The sequence below is a fragment of the Caretta caretta genome, chromosome 2, assembly GCF_965140235.1.
Source record: "Caretta caretta isolate rCarCar2 chromosome 2, rCarCar1.hap1, whole genome shotgun sequence".
Classification (NCBI taxonomy): Eukaryota; Metazoa; Chordata; order Testudines; family Cheloniidae; genus Caretta; species Caretta caretta.
The window spans coordinates 144,864,525-144,882,680 of record NC_134207.1 but is presented as its reverse complement, the minus strand read 5'-3'; the positions used below and the strand labels follow the sequence as shown (position 1 = coordinate 144,882,680).

Genomic DNA, 18,156 nt, shown 5'->3' with positions numbered 1-18,156 from the left:
TCCACATTATAGGCCACCCTTACTGCTGGTTGTTACATCTAGTACACTTCATCAGGAGACAGGAGCTGCTAGCTTCTCTGTCCCATTGTATTTGTTTAAGCCATTGTGGCTACACAATGAAACATTCCTGGCACAAGAAGCCTCATGCAGTGTTTTTCAGATTTGCATTGCTGCATGATGCACCAGTAATTGAAGAAGGTCCAGTTGTTCCTTGCCAGATGCTGCCTTTCAGATAGCTACTGTCCACTCAGTGTTAATTTGTCAAATATTATTGTGTCAGGATCCAATGTTGGTATACCTGAAACCGGACATTGAGCATGATTGTTTTGAATAAATAACATGTGCCTCGATTTAGGATGTGGTGTCACTGACCACATATTACAAATGGCACCAAAGGGGATCTGTCTACACAATTTAACACATTACCAATTTACCACTGTTTCTATTATATAAGGAGGACAATACCATTTAGCTAACTGTTTCTCACTTATACAGTTAAGTAATTTCCCCTTTTCCCCAGAGAGCTGGTTATGGTAGTTGACATATAACTCCTATAAGCAGCACAAATAATTTTTTATCTTCCTGATTTTCATTTACTTTTTTATTATTTGTTGTGATTAGTTTATTAAGTTTTGCTTGTTTTTGGTTCAACAGTTTAGCAATGTTAGGCATATTATACACCGTATACTATTTTTAGTAGCTAGTCCACAATGTGTTACCAGATTTGCCCATTACTTTGGGGTATGCTCATTTTTTAAGGTTACTCTTCTCGGGGGGAGTTCTGTACTTCTATCAGTGTACTGATTATGTCACTTGTGTTCTCATACAGAGCTCTACTTCTCCCTGCTGCAAGTTCCCTCCCAATGGAGCTATTGTGCAAGACCTAGGTTCCCCAGGGCTGGTTTTTCCAGCCCCAGAATCAGAGGAACATGCACACACACACATTAACAGAGAGCGTTTGAGAAGAGCGGGTAAATCAGCACTCCCAAACTGACCCCTTCTATGTCCCTGAACTCAGCAGGCTGGGTCGAACAGCACCTCCAAGCTGCCACCCTCATATGCCCCAGGTTCAGTACATCCCTCTCCCCACTTTCACATTACAATTGTTCTGGTAGTAATCCACTTGATGAGCAAACCCCACAAGATTTTTGGGTACTGCAGGGATCTTTAGCTTAGGTGTGAGGATGTTGCTGCAGAGTGAACGGGGAAGCCAAAAAACACCCACACGGAGGGGGGGGGGGAGAGGGAGAAGAGAGAGAGAAGCTACCAGTTTAACCATGAAAGTTATTCATTGCCAGGTAATAACCATACCGGGGAGCCCAACAAACAAAAGTTATAATATTAAATCTAACTTAAATTTGATTATAAAAGTCAGTTTTAGAAAACTAAAACTGATCACACAAGTCAGGGTCAGAATGCTATACCTAGAGAGAGATAGCTGGGTTCTCACCACTCTGCGAAGCTTGAATCGATCAGGGGTCCCAGGTGGTGGTGGTAGCTGAGGGTCCGTAGTACTGGAGACAGGCAGATCCCCCAGCACAATCAGTCAGGAAAAGATGAAGTCCCAATGGAACTGATAGGTTTCAGAGTAGCAGCCGTGTTAGTCTGTATTCGCAAAAAGAAAAGGAGTACTTGTGGCACCTTAGAGACTAACAAATTTATTAGTACTCCTTTCTTAATGGAACTGATGCAGATTTTTGATCCAGGTGTCAGAGCACTTGAGCACGGGTAGGGGTTTTTGTAGGGAAAGAACAGTGGATCAAGGGAGAACACTAGATTTGTTTATGGGTAAACTGATGGCTCAAGGGAGTATACCAAAGTTGTTTTGTTCAGGCTAGACAATAGGAACTGATAATTCCTGTCTATGGGTGGTGTTCCTTTGAGGGAGCTCACAATGCATTTAGGTAGCTTCAGGATTTTGGATACCAATAAAAGATTTATTACTAGAATTGGTCTGATAACTACTGAGCTGGGTGAATGTAGGTGTGAGTTCATTAACACCTGGAGCAGATTACCCATCATGCATTGCTTTCCTGGTCCCACTGTTCACTGCAGTTCTTGCCTTGGAATCTCTGTTCTCCATTCTGTATGCTAATAGAGATGTCTCCCTGTCCCATCTTTGATGCAAATGAGGCTAGGGGAGTTTCCTTAATCCTGACACCCTTGTCTGGAGGGGTTTAGGTATGTCTTCCACTGCCTTTTCATTGCTTTTTGTAAGTCTTTCTTCTGATTGAATTTGGTTCAAGCAGAGGGTGTGTGTGTGTGTGTGTGTGGCAGAGGTCTTTCGTGAGTCACACAGGCTGGGTACTGTGCCCTGATTCCCCAAAAACAGAGCTGATAGGTAACAAATGCCATTAATTCTGGCTTTAGAGATGCTCAAAATAATTTTTTTAATTTAAATATATTTTTAATATTATTCCTGTTCTAAATATACTTCCCAGGTTCAAATAATCCTGAAATGTAACAAATAATTCCATCTAGACTTTGGAGTCTCCTATTTTGAGAGATACCAGATTGTGGAATGGTCTTTTGACTAGCCATAGAGTTTTGTGCACATTCCTGATAAGATGCTATTATATTAATTAACAAAGTATACAGTAATGATACATTTGCTTTACATGATAACCAAATTCAGCCATACTCCAAAGAGAGATTTAAAACCTCAAGTAAATGAATAAACTCATTTTGCTTAATAATATACAGTTTAAATAACGGTTAGATCTGGCCCAGCTAGTGGTCTTTATACAGTAAAACCTCAGATTTATGAACACCAGAGTTACAAACTGACCAGTCAACCACACACCTCATCTGGAACCAGAAATATGCAATCTGGCAGCAGCAGAGACCCTCTCTCTTCCCCCCCTCACCTCTGGACACCCAAAAGTAGGGCTGTTGATTTAACCACAGTTAACTCACACGATTAACTCAAAAAAATTAATCGCAATTAAAAGAATTAATTGTGATTGATCAGTTTTAATCGCACTGTTAAACAATAGAATAACAATTGAAATTTATCAAATATTTTGGATGTTTTTCTATATTTTCATATATATTGTATCCTGTGCTGTAATTGAAATCAGTGTATGTTATTTTTATTACAAATATTTGCACCATAAAAATGATGAAAAATATAATTTCTTTTGTTTAATTCACCTTATACAAGTACTGTAGTGCAATTTATTTGTTGTGAAAGTGGAACTGGAAGATGTAGATTTTTTTGTTTTGTTATGTAGCTGCACTCAAAAACAAAACAATGTGAAACTTCAGAGCCTACAAGTCCACTCAGTCCTACTTATTGTTCAGCCAATCACTAAGACAAACAAGCTTGTTTACATTTACAGGAGATAATGCTGCCCTCTTCTTATTTACAATGTCACCAGAAAGTGAGAACAGGCATTTGCATGGCACTTTTGTAGCCAGCGTTGCAAGGTATTTCCATGCTAGATATGCTAAACATTTGTATGCGCCTTCATGCTTCGGCAACCCTTCCACAGGACATGCTTCCATGCTGATGGCATTTGTTAAAAAAGTAATGCATTAATTACATTTGTGACTGAACTTCTTGGGCGAGAATTGTATGTCCCCTGCTCTGTTTTACCCTCATTCTGCCATATATTTCATGTTATAGCAGTTTCAGATGATGACTTAGCACACGCTGTTTATTTCAAGAACACTTTCACCGCAGATTTCTCAAACTCAAAGAAGGTACCAATGTGAGGTTTCTAAAGATAGCTACAGCACTCGACCCAAGGTTTAAGAATCTGAAGTGCCTTCCAAAATCTGAGAGGAATGAGGTGTAGAGCATGCTTTCAGAAGTTTTAAAAGAGTAACACTCCAATGTGGAAACTACAGAACCTGAACCTCCGTAAAAGAAAATCAACCTTCTGCTGGTGGCATCTGACTCAGAGAATGAAAATGAACATGTGTCATCAGCATGGACACATGTCCCCTATAATGGTGGTTGAAGCATGAAGGGACTTATGAATCTTTAGTGCATCTGGCACGTAAATATCTGCTGTAGCTGGCAATGCGAATGCCTGTTCTCACTTTCAGATGACATTGTAAACAAGAAGCGGGCAGCATTATCTCCTGCAAGTGTAAACAAACTTGTTTGTCTGAGCAATTTACTGGACAAGAAGTAGGACTGAGTGGACTTACAGGCTCTAAAATTTTACATTGTTTTATTTTTTAATGCAGGTCTTTTTTTTTAAACATAATTCTACAGCTGTAAGTTCAACTTTCATGATAAAGAGAGTGCACTACGGTACTTGTATTAGGTGACTTGAAAAATACCATTTCTTTTTTTTTTCCACAGGGCAAATACTTCTAATCAAAAATAAATATAAAGTGAGCACTATACACTTTGTATTCTCTTTTGTAATTGAAATCAATATATTTGAAAACGTAGAAACATCCAAAAATATTTAAATATATATTATTCTATTATTGTTTAACAGTACGATTAATCACGATATTACCTTTTTTAATGGCACAACAGCTCTAAAAAAAAAAGCAAATACAGTACAATACTGTGTTAAACATAAACTACTATAAACTAAAGGAAAAGCAGCATTTTTCTTCTGCATGGTAAAGTTTCAAAGCTGTATTAAGTCAATGTTCAGTTGTAAACTTTTGAAAGAACAACTGTAACATTTTGTTCAGCATTCTGAACATTTCAGAGTTATGAACAACCTCCGTTCCTGAGGTGTTTGTAACTCTGAGATTCAACAGTAATAGTTGATTGCATATTCAGTTGTCTATATATGGTAGACTGAAGTGTAGTTGACCAGTCCATTTTATAATGCACATATATTTTCTTATTTGGACACCTGGTGATTTTGTCACTGTGCACCGATATCTTCTGGTATCTCCCATCTGTGGAATGCACCAAGGCCTGGTCTACAGTAGCCGGTTATTTCGGAATTAGCTGAGTTACCTTGAAATAAAACTGATTCCGTCCATATGACCAAACCAGTTTTTTTTATTAAAGGGCTCTTTACTCTAATTTCTGTACCCTACCTCTGCAAGTGGAGTAGTGCTAAAATCGAGATCGCAGTTCTGGGTTGCAGGTACTGTGGCTGCAATTCGACGACATTGGCCTCCAGGAGCTATCCCAGAATGCTCCCTTGTGACCGCTCTGGTCAACACTCTGAACTCCGATGCATTAGCCAGGTAGGCAGTAAAAGCCCCGGGGAACTTTTAAATTTCCTGTTTGGTCACCATCAGCACAGTCCACCGTCACAGGTGACCATGCAGAGTCCACCATCACAGACGACCATGCAGTCCCAGATTTGCAGACAAGCTCCGGCATGGTTCAAAGGGGAGGTACTGGATCTCATCGCATGTTGGGGAGATGAATCTGTTATGGCAGAACTACATTCCAAAAAAAAGAAACACAAATACGTACTCTAAAGTCTCCAGGGCCATGACGGAAAGAGGCTACTCCAGAGACACAGAGCAGTGTCGTACAAAAATCAAGGAGCTCAGGCAAGTATATCAAAAAGCCAGGGAGGCATACAGGGGCTCTGGGTCACAGCCTCATACGGGCCGCTTCTACCGTGAGCTGCATGCAATTATGGGGGGTGACGCCACCCTACCCCACCACTGTCCGTGGACACCTACAAGGAGGGAGTAGCACAGAGTGAGGAGGATGAGTTTTTGGAGGACGAAGAGGAGGAGGAGGAGGAAGACAGTGCACAGGTGGCAAGTGGGGAAGCTGTTTTTCTCCCTAGCCAGGAACTATTCTTAACGCTGGAGCCAATCGCCTCCCCCCACTCCCAAAGCATGCTCCCGGACCATGACCCTGGAGAAGGCACTACTGGTGAGTGAGAGCTTGATTGGAGGCATGTGGTGGGGGGTGGGGGGAAACCCAGCCGCACTGGGCTGTTCGCATTTAGTTTAAAGGGCTCATCCCTGCTCAGAGCCTCATCGGAGCCCTGTGGGGGGGGGGGTGTGTGTGGCGGGGGAGGGTGTTGTGTGAAGCAATCATCACAGAGAGCCCACAGACTGCCTGCAAGCTGAATTCTGTTGCCCGGCTGCATGTGATGGCTTACTCACACCAAAGTAGCAGGCACTTCAGTATAAGAGGCAAAATGAGACCTTGTCCAGAAAGAACATGTGCTGTGTACTATGAATTGCCTGTTTCACTGAGAAAGTGTCCCCTTTGTTCTCTAAAATGTATCTTTTAAAATATAAAATACTACCCTCCCTTTTTCTCCTCCCACAGCAGGTGCAAATGTTTCAACGTGGCACCTATCTACTCCGTGCCAGAGGCTGGTCCAGATTAGAAGGCAGAAAAAACAAACTCGGGATGACATGTTTGCTGAGCTCATGTAATCCTCCCACACGGATAGGGCTCAGCTGAATGCGTGGTGGCAAACAATTGCGGGGTCGCGTAAACCATTACATGAATACGAAGAGAGGAGAGACGTGCGTGATGAGAGCAGGCAGGATGCTATGGTCAAGCTCATGGGGGAGCAAACTGACATGCTCCGCTGTATGGTGGATCTAATGTGGGAAAGGCAGCAAGACCACAGACTGCCGCTGCAGCCCCTGTATAACCGCCCTCCCTCCTCCCCAAGTTCCATAGCCTCCTCACCCAGACGCCCAAGAACACGGGGGTGGGGTGAGGTGGGGGGGAGAGGCTACGGGGACGCACACAGTCAACCCCAGAGGATTGCACAAGCAGCAGAAAGCTGACATATCCTAAATTTTGATTTGGTTTCTGGACCTGTCCTTCCCTCCTCCTCCACCCCCTAACACAATACCCGCCCCCCCGTCTAGCTTCTGATTTTCCTCAATCTTTTGTGCAACAAATAATAAAGAACATTTTTTGTGACAATTGTGACTTTATTTCCTTTCATATATATATAGGGGGCGGGTAACTTTAAGAGAAACAAACACAATTCTCACACCGTACCCTGGCCAGTCATGAAACTGGCTTTCAAAGTTTCTCTGATGTGCAGCGTGCCCTACTGTGCTTTTCTAATGGTCCTGTTATCTGGCTGTGCGAAACTGGCCGCCAGGCGAGTTGCCTCAACCTCCCATCCCACCATAAATATCTCCCCCTTACTCTCTCACAGATATTGTGGAGCACACAACAAGCAGCAATTACAATTGGAATATTGGTTGTGCGGAGATTTAACAGAATCAGTAAACTCTGCCAGCGCGCTTTCAAATATCCAAAAGCACATTCTACCATCATTCTGCACTTGCTCAGCCTGTAGGTGAACTGTGCCTTACTACTATCCAAGGTGCCTGTGTATGGCTTCATGAGCCATGGCATTAAGGGGTAGGCTTGGTATCCAAGGATAACTATAGGCATTTCAACAGCCCCAACGGTAATTTTCTGGTCTGGGAAGTAAGTTCCTTCCTGCAGCTGTTCAAATAGACCAGAGTTCCTGAAGATGCGAGCGGCATGCACCTTTCCCAACCATCCTACGCTGATGTTGGTGAAATGTCCCTTCTGATCCATCAGTGCTTGCAGCACTATGGAAAAGTACCCCTTGCGGTTTATGTACTGGCCACCCTGGTTTTCCGGGGCCGAGATAGGGATATGCGTTCTGTCTATTGCCCTGCCGCAGTTAGGGAACCCCAGGGCATTAAAGCCATCCACTATGGTCTGCACATTTCCCAGAGTCACTACCCTTGATAGCAGCTGGTCAATGATTGCGTTGGCTACTTGCAGCACAGCAGCCCCCACAGTAGATTTGTCCACTCCAAACTGATTCCCGACTGACTGGTAGCTGTCAGGCATTGCAAGCTTCCACAGGGCTATCGCCACTCGCTCCTCAACTGTGAGGGCTGCTCTCATTTTGGAGTCTTTGCGCTTCAGGGCAGGGGACAGCAAGTCACAAAGTTCCATGAAAGTGGCCCTATGCATACGAAAGTTTCTCAGCCACTGGGAATCATCCCAGACCTGCAACACTATGTGGTTCCACCAGTCTGTGCTTGTCTCCTGGGGCCAGAATTGGCGTTCCACGGCATGAACCTGGCCCAACCCCACCATGATCTCCCAATCGCCACATGCCATGCTTCTAGGAACGTCTGTGTCCGTGTCTCATTACTATCATAATCGCGCTGTTGTCGCGTCCTTGCCTGGTTTTGCAGGTACTGCACATACTGCTGGATAAAGTGCAATGTATTTACAATGGTCAAAACTGCAGTGGAGATCTGAGCGGGCTCCATGGCTATGGCGCCTGCATGGGTAATCCTGGAAAAAGGGCGCGAAATGTAGGAGAGCAGAGTGGCAGTGGAAGCTGTACTGTTTGGTTCACAGTAGCCAAACTAAAGCAGGAAATGGTTGTTTTCTGTAGCTTTCACGGAGGTGGGAGCCCAGGACAGACAACATGGAGAAGCTCAGAAGCGCGGCAATAGCGGGAGAGCAGAGTTGGCGGTGGAAGCTGTGCTGCTTGGTTCACAATGGCCGAGCAGAGTTGGCAGTGTAAGCGTTCGATGAAGGAGAGAGAGAGTAGATAGTAAAGATTACATAGGAAGATGAGGGGAAATGAGAGGTGGATTCATGGTAGCAGGAGAGCAGCGGTGCACCGTCTGCTGAAAGCAGTATGGTGTCTGCACGCCAAAAAGGCACGAAAAGATTGTCTGCCGTAGCTTTCTGATGACACACACCCAGAAGCACCCATGAGAATGTTTTTGCCCTATCATGCACTGGGAGCTTAACCCAGAATTCCAGTGGGCGGCGGAAACTGTGGGATAGCTACTCACAGTGCACCACTCTGACATTCGATGCTAGCCTTGTTACTGTGGACGCACTCTGCTGAATTCACGCTCTCTAGTGGGGACACAGAAGACTGAATGTATAAAATAGCTTCTGAATATTCAAATAGAACAATTTCGAAATAATTTCATACTGTAGACGTACCCTAAGTTAAAGGTGCATCCCACAGACTGGAGATCCCAGAAGACATCAGTGTACTTAAGCAGTTGGCTAACATGATGATAAAACATTTTTGTTTTTTAAATTTCTCTTGTTTTTAGTAACCCTAATTTATACACAGATGAACTTCATTTATTTACAAACTTAATGTATTTAAAATGTAATAGGGGCCAAATCATCTTTAGCACAAGATATGCTTTTGATGTTGTTTTTCCCAATTCTTTAGCATAAATAGACCTATTTTAAATGCTTTTCCAGTTTTTGTGTAGCCATTATTTTTATTTCCTTAACATGTCACCAATTTTCGTAATAAATATAGCACTTGACTGTTAAAACAGTCATTCACAATCTTCTTTCAAAAGATGTATTGCTCCCCCCCACTGAGTACTCTGTTTTAGCAAAAAAGTTAGCAACAGAATTTTTATCCAAGCTTTTCAGAGTTAATTTACTTGTGCTTGGAGACAAAGGTAGAAACCTGTTTAGATGTGTTCCGTTAACTTTAAACCTTTGTAACATAACCAGACATAATATATATTGTTATTTTTAAAGATTTTGGTTATAACATACTTATAACTATATTTTAACATTTGATAAAGGCAAAACCAAGTTTATAAACAACTAAAAAAAGTTATGAGTTTATCAATATTACCTTTGCACTAATGTTGAGGGTTTTCCCATAAAGTTTTTTCCTTTGAACAAAAAGCATTTTATTAAATCAAAGGAAAAAAAAATATTTTCATTTGTGTTATTTATTAAAGCAGAAATATATGTATGTATATTTATAACAAACGTTTTTGAACTGTGCAAACAAATTAAATTTGGTGTTATGATTGTTATGACTGAATCATAAGAAAATAGTGTGATACCATTTATGTTAAGAAAGGATTTTTTTATAATTGAGTGTAAAATTTGCGTTTGTTGGAACAAAATTAAACCAAAAATTAGGCGTGTCGCATAACATGTGACAACATAGGACAAAACATACAGGAAAAACTTACAATCGAAGATGAATGTTACCAAAATTATATTATATTGTAACAAAAGGCAATAAGAGCTTAAAGTTATTAAGGAAATGCATTTTAGAAAACAAAAGTTAAAAAAATTAAACATTTAATTAGGCATGTTATTTGTTACTGTTTTATTTAAAATGTTTAATAAGAACTGATAAAATTGCTAAGTTATTGGCCCACTTTATTGTATGTATTTAATTAACTTAAGTTACTTTACATTACTTTTTATTACATTTACCTTAAGAATAGGGCTGTCGATTAATCGCAGTTAATTCATGCGATTAACTAAAAAAAAATCATGATTAATCACAGTTTTAATCGCACTGTTAAACAATAGAATACCAATTGAAATTTATTAAATATTTTGGATTTTTTTCTACACTTTCAAATATATTGATTTCTATTAAAACACAGAATACAAAGTACATGGTGCTAACCTTATATTATTTTTATTACAAATATTTGCACTGTAAAAATGATAAAAGAAATAGTATTTTTCAATTCACCTCATACAAGTCATACAGGGGGTTGGACACCTCATACAGGGGGTTGGACTAGATGACCTCCTGAGGTCCCTTCCAACCCTGATTTTCTATGATTCTATGATTCTAAGTACTGTAGTGCAATCTCTTCATTGTGTAAGTGTAACTTACAAATGCAGATTGATGAGGTGTGGACCATGGACAAAAAGCATGGATCAGGTGTGGAGCATGCTTTCAAAATTTTTAAAAGAGTAACACTCCAGTATGGAAACTATAGCACCCGAACCACCAGAAAAGAAAATCAACCTTCTGCTGGTGGTATCTGACTCAGGTGATAAAAATGAGCATGCATCAATTCGCACTGCTTTGGATCATTATTGAAGAGAACCCATCAGCTGCATGGAAAAGCATGTGCTCTGGGGTGATTGAAGATGTCTGTGTGCAGTGGGAGACTGAGATTGGCATGTAACTTTTCTACCACTCTGGCTGTAGACTCTCTGTGATGAATGTGTGGAGGGCCTACGTTGCTTAGAACTGATAGCCATTGAATAGGAGTGGGGTACAGGGTGCCTGTGATGATGTGCATGCAGGGCTGGCCTTACCATGAGGCGAACTGAGGCGGCCGTCTCAGGTGCCAGACTGTGGGGGGGCACCACTAGGACTCAGAGTGTAGAAAATTGTGTCTGCTGCTGGTGCATATGTATTCTCTCTGCTCTAGATGCACAGAGATGGTGGAGTGCTGTGCTGGAGGAAGGAGGGCACAAGAGACATAACAGGCAGGCAGGAGAAAAGGTGAGGGGGAATAACAGGAAGCAGCAGGAGCTGCAGGGAGACAGAAGAGGAGGAGGAGCCTCATATGTACCTCTCTAGCACCCCCCAGGAGCCTGGGCTAATTAACACCGGCTTCTCAGTGAGCTTCCTGTTTCCTGCTGCTTCTCTGAACCCACTTGAGGAGAACAGGCAGTCAACTGAAGTAGTAGGAGCCAGTTAGGCCCTTAAGACACTGATATCTTCCCTCACTCAGGCCCTGCTACCAGCCTGCTTATTTGTCCCCTTCAACTGAGTGTTGAGAACTGCTATAGCTGGCACAGAATAGCAGTCATGAGTGAAAGAAGAAAACACCCCTCTGGGGCAGCATTCAGAAAAAGAAAGAAAGCAAAGGAAGCTTTTGTAACTAAGCAGGAAAGAGCTCTCCTGAGATACATAAACACAAATGTTCACGGTGAGCCTTCTGGCCTCAGTGAGGATGTCAGTGGTGAGGAGATGCTTGATCTTCCAGTTAATCAACCTGCCAGGTGACCTGGCCTGCAGGTACTGCAGCATCCATATCTCCATCTCAAATGGATGTAACCATGCACATTCCTGAAGAAAAGTGTAGATCAGAGAAGAGTGTGGTGGAGGCACAAGAAACAGCTGCTGCTGAGTTTAGTTCCTTAAGTCTAGATGCTCCAGGACTGTGGACCCACTTGAGCAGTAGCCTGAGGGACTTCCTTGTACTGCATGCACCACAGCAAATGAAAAACTTCATGTTCCCCAAAGACAATGAAAATAGAAGTTTACATCCCACACATTACTGGTGTGAAATCCCAATGGTGACAAAGTGGAGAGGCTATGGCTTATGTACTCAAAAGCCCAGAATGCTGCATACTGTTTTTGTTGCAAACTCTTTCAGTCTAATGTTCCAGCCACCTTGGGTTCTAAAGGAACAAAGGACTGGAAAAATCTGGCCACCATAGATGATCTGCATCAAGAGAAGATTGCATCAGAGTCTCTTTACTGGCAAAATGTTCTGAAAAGGCTCATTGCCATTGTGAGAATGCTTGCTACTCAAAACCTAGCACTGCATGACACTTCAGATCAGCTGCATGTGCCAAACAATGGAAACTTCCTTAAAATTGTGGAGCTGATGGCTGAGTTCGATGCTGTACTCTAGGAGCACCTAAGAAGAGTCACCACCCAAGAAATGTACACACACCACTATCTTGGAATAACATTCAAAATGAGATCATACAGTTACTGGCAACAAAAGTCAAACAGAAGATCTTGGCAGATCTGAAGTCAGCAAGATATTACTCTGTTATTCTGGGCTGCACACCTGACATCAGCAATACGGAACAAATTACTTTAATGGTGTGTTTTGTAACAACAACAGAACCTAGTGAAACTGTCCCTGCAATGATGACTGTCAGAGAACATTTTCTAGAATTTATTGACACTGATGATACTACAGGAGCTGGTATGACAAATGTGCTTCTTAAAAAGCTGGAACATACGGGAATTGCAATAGCGACATGAGAGATCAGCGCTACGATAATGGTGCCAACATGAGAGGAAGGAACAGAGGAGTGCAGACATGGATCCGAGAGTTAAACCCTTGAGCTTTTTTTGTCCCATGCAGTTCTCATTCATTGAACTTGGTGGTCAGTGATGCAGCATCAGCTTCTAGTGAGGCTGCGGAATTTTTTAATGTAATTCAAAGCATCTATGTATTTTTCTCTGCATCAACTCATTGATGGCAAATTTTGAAGCAACATCTGGGAACATCCTCTCTGAAACTGAAACCATTGAGTGCCACACGATGGGAAAGTCGAGTGGAGGCGATAAAGCCTATCAAACACCAAATTGGGAAGATAGATGATGCCATAGTTGCCATTATGGAGGATAATGCAATGACAGGAATTGTTCGTGGGAGAACAGTGGCAGAAGGAAATGGAATCACCAGACACATACATAACTTCAGATTTCTGTGTGGCTTAGTGCTGTGGCATGACATACTGTTTGAAGTAAATGTTGTAAGAAAGAGACTCCAAGGTGTTGACCTTGATACACCTGGAGCAATGGAACAACTGGACAAAGTAAAGTCATAACTACAATCTTACCGGTCAGATGAGGGATTTCAAAATGTTCTGAAGAGTGCACAGAAGTTGGCAGAGGAACTTCACACTGAAGCTATTTTGCCACCCATTCAAGAATACAAGAGTCACTGAAGAAGATGACATTTTGATTACGAGGCATGGGATAATCCCATAAGAGACCCCCAAACAATTCAAAGTTGAATTCTTTAACCAGGTGCTAGCTTGTGCAATACAGTCAGTTGAAGAACGTTTCATGCAGCTCAAGGAACACAGCAGTATATTTGGGATGTTGTATGATATTCCAAAACTCCTCACTGTACCTGAAGAAGACCTACACCAGCAATGCAGGGCACATCGCGTTGACACATGATGACATGCGTGATATTGGTGAGAGTGATTTAGGTGATGAACTGAAAGCCCTTTCGAGATGCATTTCAGCAGGATCAACTCCAAAGGCTGTTCTGGAATATATGTGCACAAATAAGATGACCACCCTCCTTCTAAATGCTTTTGTTGCTCTGCGCATTCTTCTAACACTTCCTGTAACAGTTGCCAGTGGAGAACGCAGCTTCTCCAAGCTGAAGTTAATAAAAACACATCTATGCTCCACAATGACACAGGAGAAGTTGGTCGGCCTTACAACCATCTCAATAGAGCATGAGCTGGGCCAGACTGTGGACCTTCAGGAAGCAGTTCAAATCTTTGCAACCAAGAAGGCACAGAAAGCACCACTTCGATTATTCACACAGATAAAAATGTCAGTGTTTACTATGCAGACAAGAAAAGTTACATTTGCTGTTCAGGCATTTGAAAGTTGAGTGTTACTTAAAATTTTTGAACAAGGCATTTTAAGTTGTTAGTTCTCCTTTATCAGGGTAGGTAGCAGAGCAGTACCATGAGAGGATTAGAACAGGAAGAAGGCAGAATTGAGACCTTTCAAAGTTTTAGCCCAAGCGAGGGGGAATGGGGAGCTCCCTGCCTGAGGTGCCAAAATGTTGTGGGCTGGCCCTGTGTGCATGCTCGAATTCAATTTGATGTCAACCAATCTAGTATGAGGTGAATGACACCACATGGGCATGGTATTCCACTGAGGAATAAAACGGTGCTAGGACTGATGTGAAATATGTCTGTGTGTCTGTGCCCTACGTCAAACCAGCTAATTCGCTGATTACATTATTCCTGGTCTTGACTTCGGCAGCATTTTTAGATGATTGTGGTAAATCAAAGAGTGGTCCAGTGTAATATCAAGGTAAACTGGTTTTGCAGGGAGAGGTGCAGGCACAGGTACAGTCAGGGTCAGTTTACCATTGTTGCTATAATAATGGAATTTCTTTCCACAGATCTAACAGTGCACAAGCACTAAAACCCATACAGAAAGGGTAAGAGAGAGAGAGAGAGAGAGTTACAAGTGTGACAGCCAGAGAGATCAGAGACCATCAGCAAAGCCCAGGAGCCTCTGGAGAAAGTTCACACTCTGCCTTGCACCCACACCTGCTCCAGCAGCAGAGAGTGAATTTTGTGTGTGTCATCTTTAGGGCTGGACTGTGAACCCCTCACTCCTGTTACTCCTATATCACACAAATAGTCCCATTGACTTCAGTGGAACTAACTCAGGCAGCGCTCAGCTGGGTGAGGGTGGGCTTCACCAACCAGCCCTTTGTCTGTCAGTAATTTGGGGCAGGGACATACCATGTCTGTGTGCTTGGTAAAGTGCTGTGTATATTTATGGTGCTACATCAGGGTCAGATTCTGTCAGCCTCCCTCAGGCTGAGGAATCCCTTACTCTGCAAGAAGGGCCACTGGAATAAAATGGGCTGCTTGGAGAGTAAGGTACTAAGAGTGAGGAAAGAGGATGAAACATGGCCCTATTTCATTTTTAATTCCTCCCCTCCAACGTCCCAAATCCCTCACTTTCGGTCCTTGCAAAGAAAACAAAGGTCTGATTTGCTGCCTCAATTTAGCGTCTGTATTGTGTGTGTGAGATAACAAGAAATGCTCAGGCTTTCAACTGATCACGAGCACTGGAAGGACTTCTTCCTCCTCCATTCATAACTGGCCAGGAGTGTAATAGTTGTTGCCAACTTGCTATTATAACATACAAAAAGATATTGAAGTCTTTTTTAAAGAAACAGTAAACACTCTACTTAGCTTCTTGTTAAGAACTGTACAAAAGCATGTTGCTGGCTTGTCTGCCTGGCTCCAAGTGCAAGCAACCTGCTTCTGTTGATTAGGCTCACAACATAATGATTCCCTTCATACAACGTGACAGGTAACTTTGGTTTCTACTCCAAAGTTCTTACTATCGTTATAAGAGGGATTATGGGATTTTCCCTCCTTCCTTGGAAACATCAGATATTTGCCACAGGTGGAGACAGAAGGGCAGACTAGATGCACAAAGGCCTGATGTGGTGCAGCAAATCCTGTGGTCCTAAGTGTTTTGCAATATGACTCTTGCTCATGTGCTCAGGGTTAAACTGATCACCAGATTTGGGGTTGGGAAGGAATTTCACTCCAGGTCAGATTGGTCTGCAGGTCATGCAGAATCATTGGGGTTTTGTTATTTTTTTGCCTTCCTCTGCAGCACTAAGCAGGGTTCATTTGCTTGGATCATCTGGGCCTGTCTCACACAGCTATTTCCTGTCTTTGCAGGGGCCTCCGACAATGGGGACACATAGGTCCTTCCTGTTTCTATCTGTGCCTGAAAGCAATGTAGTGTCCTGGAGACTCCAGCTTTTACAGGATAATTGGCCTATTTGAATTTTGTAATGATGAGTTTGAATCAATAAAATTAATTTGGAAAAACTACGAAGTGAGTTGTATTTAATCTATAGTCCTCTCTTTGAGATGTAAACACATTTTCTCAGATACTGTCACCCCAGAGTTTGCAGCCAGAGTTCAAATGTCCTTTGTTCTTTTAGTGACCATCCCTCAAAGGCACTTAGTTCTTATGAACTAATGGAACAAAATGAATAATTTGATGAAAGTACAGAGAGGTTTCACACTGAGACCATGGGGAAAATAAAGAATGACTTCTTAAGTCTTCATGGAGCACCTAGTGAAGATTTTAAGTGTGAATATAAACTAAATGCTGTCCAGCTGGCCATGTGACACTGAAGTGACATGCTTTTCCTTGATCTGAAAGATTATGGATCTGGGAAGGCATTTCAGGGTAAAAAGTGGGGTTTGGAAGGTCACTTCCCTTTTAATGTAACCTGATGTTCTGGGGTGACAAACGGAACTTGTTTAAATAACACAGTAGAAACAGGCATCTTTCAAATCCACAGAACAAAGAAAGTCACCTAGGAATAGAGAAAGGAGAATGGATCTAGTTTTCTCCAGACAGAATCATGACATTGCAGATCTCCTTGTTGAGGAGGTGCATATCAAGAATGTTCTGGAACCCCCATTTGTTTCCAAATCATGAAAAGCTGGGAGTAAAATCTCATATCTTCCTCCTCTAGAGAGACATCAGCAATGGCTCTTTTGTCGAGGCAGCCTGATGGAAGGCTGGTGACTGGGGGAGAATTTGAATGAAAACCTATTGAGGATCATCACCCATGCTCTGGTATTGTACTTCTCATGCAGACTCATTTTCATCTTTCTGTATGGACAGCAAACAAAACTTCCTTCTTTGACTCAGATGAGTTTTGGCTCAGAATTGGTAGTGCCTAGAAGTATTTCCTGTTGGCTTAACCATACTGTGACCTATTGGCCCCTTCGTACCAACTGGCAGATATATCCATAATAGTTTCCCGAAGGGTGGCATGTGAGATCTCTACCAAGAGCCAGTAGCCTGCTCGTCATCATAGCCATTGGAACATGAGGGTAAAGATAGTAATTGAGGAGTTGTGGATCTAAACTGATAATTATGTTCTTATGAATTTGGGATTAAGAGAGGTTATGAGGAGGTGATGTACCTCAGGATGTGTTCCTTTCAGGTAGTTTCTCTGTCTGGCCACAGTAGTATTGTGTACTGTCTCTCTCACAAAGAAGGACTATTTGCAGACTGAGCCATGTACCAGAAAGTCTGCAAAAGACGGCAAGAGAAAATCTACAGGGAAAACCAATTAGTTGGATGGTGTCCTGTTTATGCCTAAAATCAAAGGATTAGTCTTGTAGGTCACTGAGGAGACAGCTGAAAGCATAGGTTGTCTTTTGAAAAAGGGGTCAAAGCCAGCCTGGCTACAAAGCACTGTTGAGCAATAGTTTATTAGATATGAGAGTATCCTGTTAATTAAGTCTAGGCTCTGGAATGCACATTATACTTTTTATGTGTAATTGTTCATTTCCAGTGCTTCTTGTTATTAATTGAAACCCTATGCTTTGCTAAATAAGCTTACTCTTGATTTCATTATAAACATTTATCTAAGTGCTATATGCAGTGTTGTTATAGCCATATTGATCTCAGGATATTAGCGATGTTAGGATATTTGTCTTTCTCACCAACAGAATTTGGTCCAATAAAAGATATTACCTCACCTACTGTGTCTCTGTAATATCTAACTGCTGTGAATTAAGTGGAGCAGTGATCTGAGGTGGCATTAGTAAGCTGAGGTGTACTGCTAGTTTGGAAGCTGCAGATCTGTGAATACTGCAAGTGTCCAGCAGATCAGGGCTGGACACTCCATGGAGATGCTTGTTAGGCTCTGGGGTTGGAGTGCTCCTATCTCTAACCTGCAGAGAGACAGCAGGTCTTGCATAGGCCTAGAGGAGAGTGCTTGAATTGCCTATGGTGGGCGGAGTCAGGGAGCTGACTCCTGACAGGCACAGACAAGGCCTCCTTGCACTAAGGACAGGTGGTAGTGAGGTGCCTCACAGCCAAGGGTACATCTGGGAAGCATCACACACACATTTATTGTGACGAGCCATTAAAATTATGTGTCACTGTTTCCTTTGCTGTAACTCCATTTTTA

At 42.3% G+C, this 18,156-nt stretch overlaps 1 protein-coding gene across 1 annotated transcript in view; it reads left to right on the top strand.

The window, feature by feature from the left end:
* Window positions 1–16,001, top strand: part of TENT4A (terminal nucleotidyltransferase 4A) — a 150,166-nt gene extending 134,165 nt beyond the window's left edge. The window contains exon 13 of the mRNA XM_048839534.2: window positions 15,893–16,001. Within this exon, the coding sequence (XP_048695491.1) occupies window positions 15,893–16,000 (108 nt within the window). The 3' untranslated portion in view covers window position 16,001. The remainder of the gene's footprint in view (window positions 1–15,892) is intronic.
* Window positions 16,002–18,156: the final 2,155 nt, after the last annotated feature.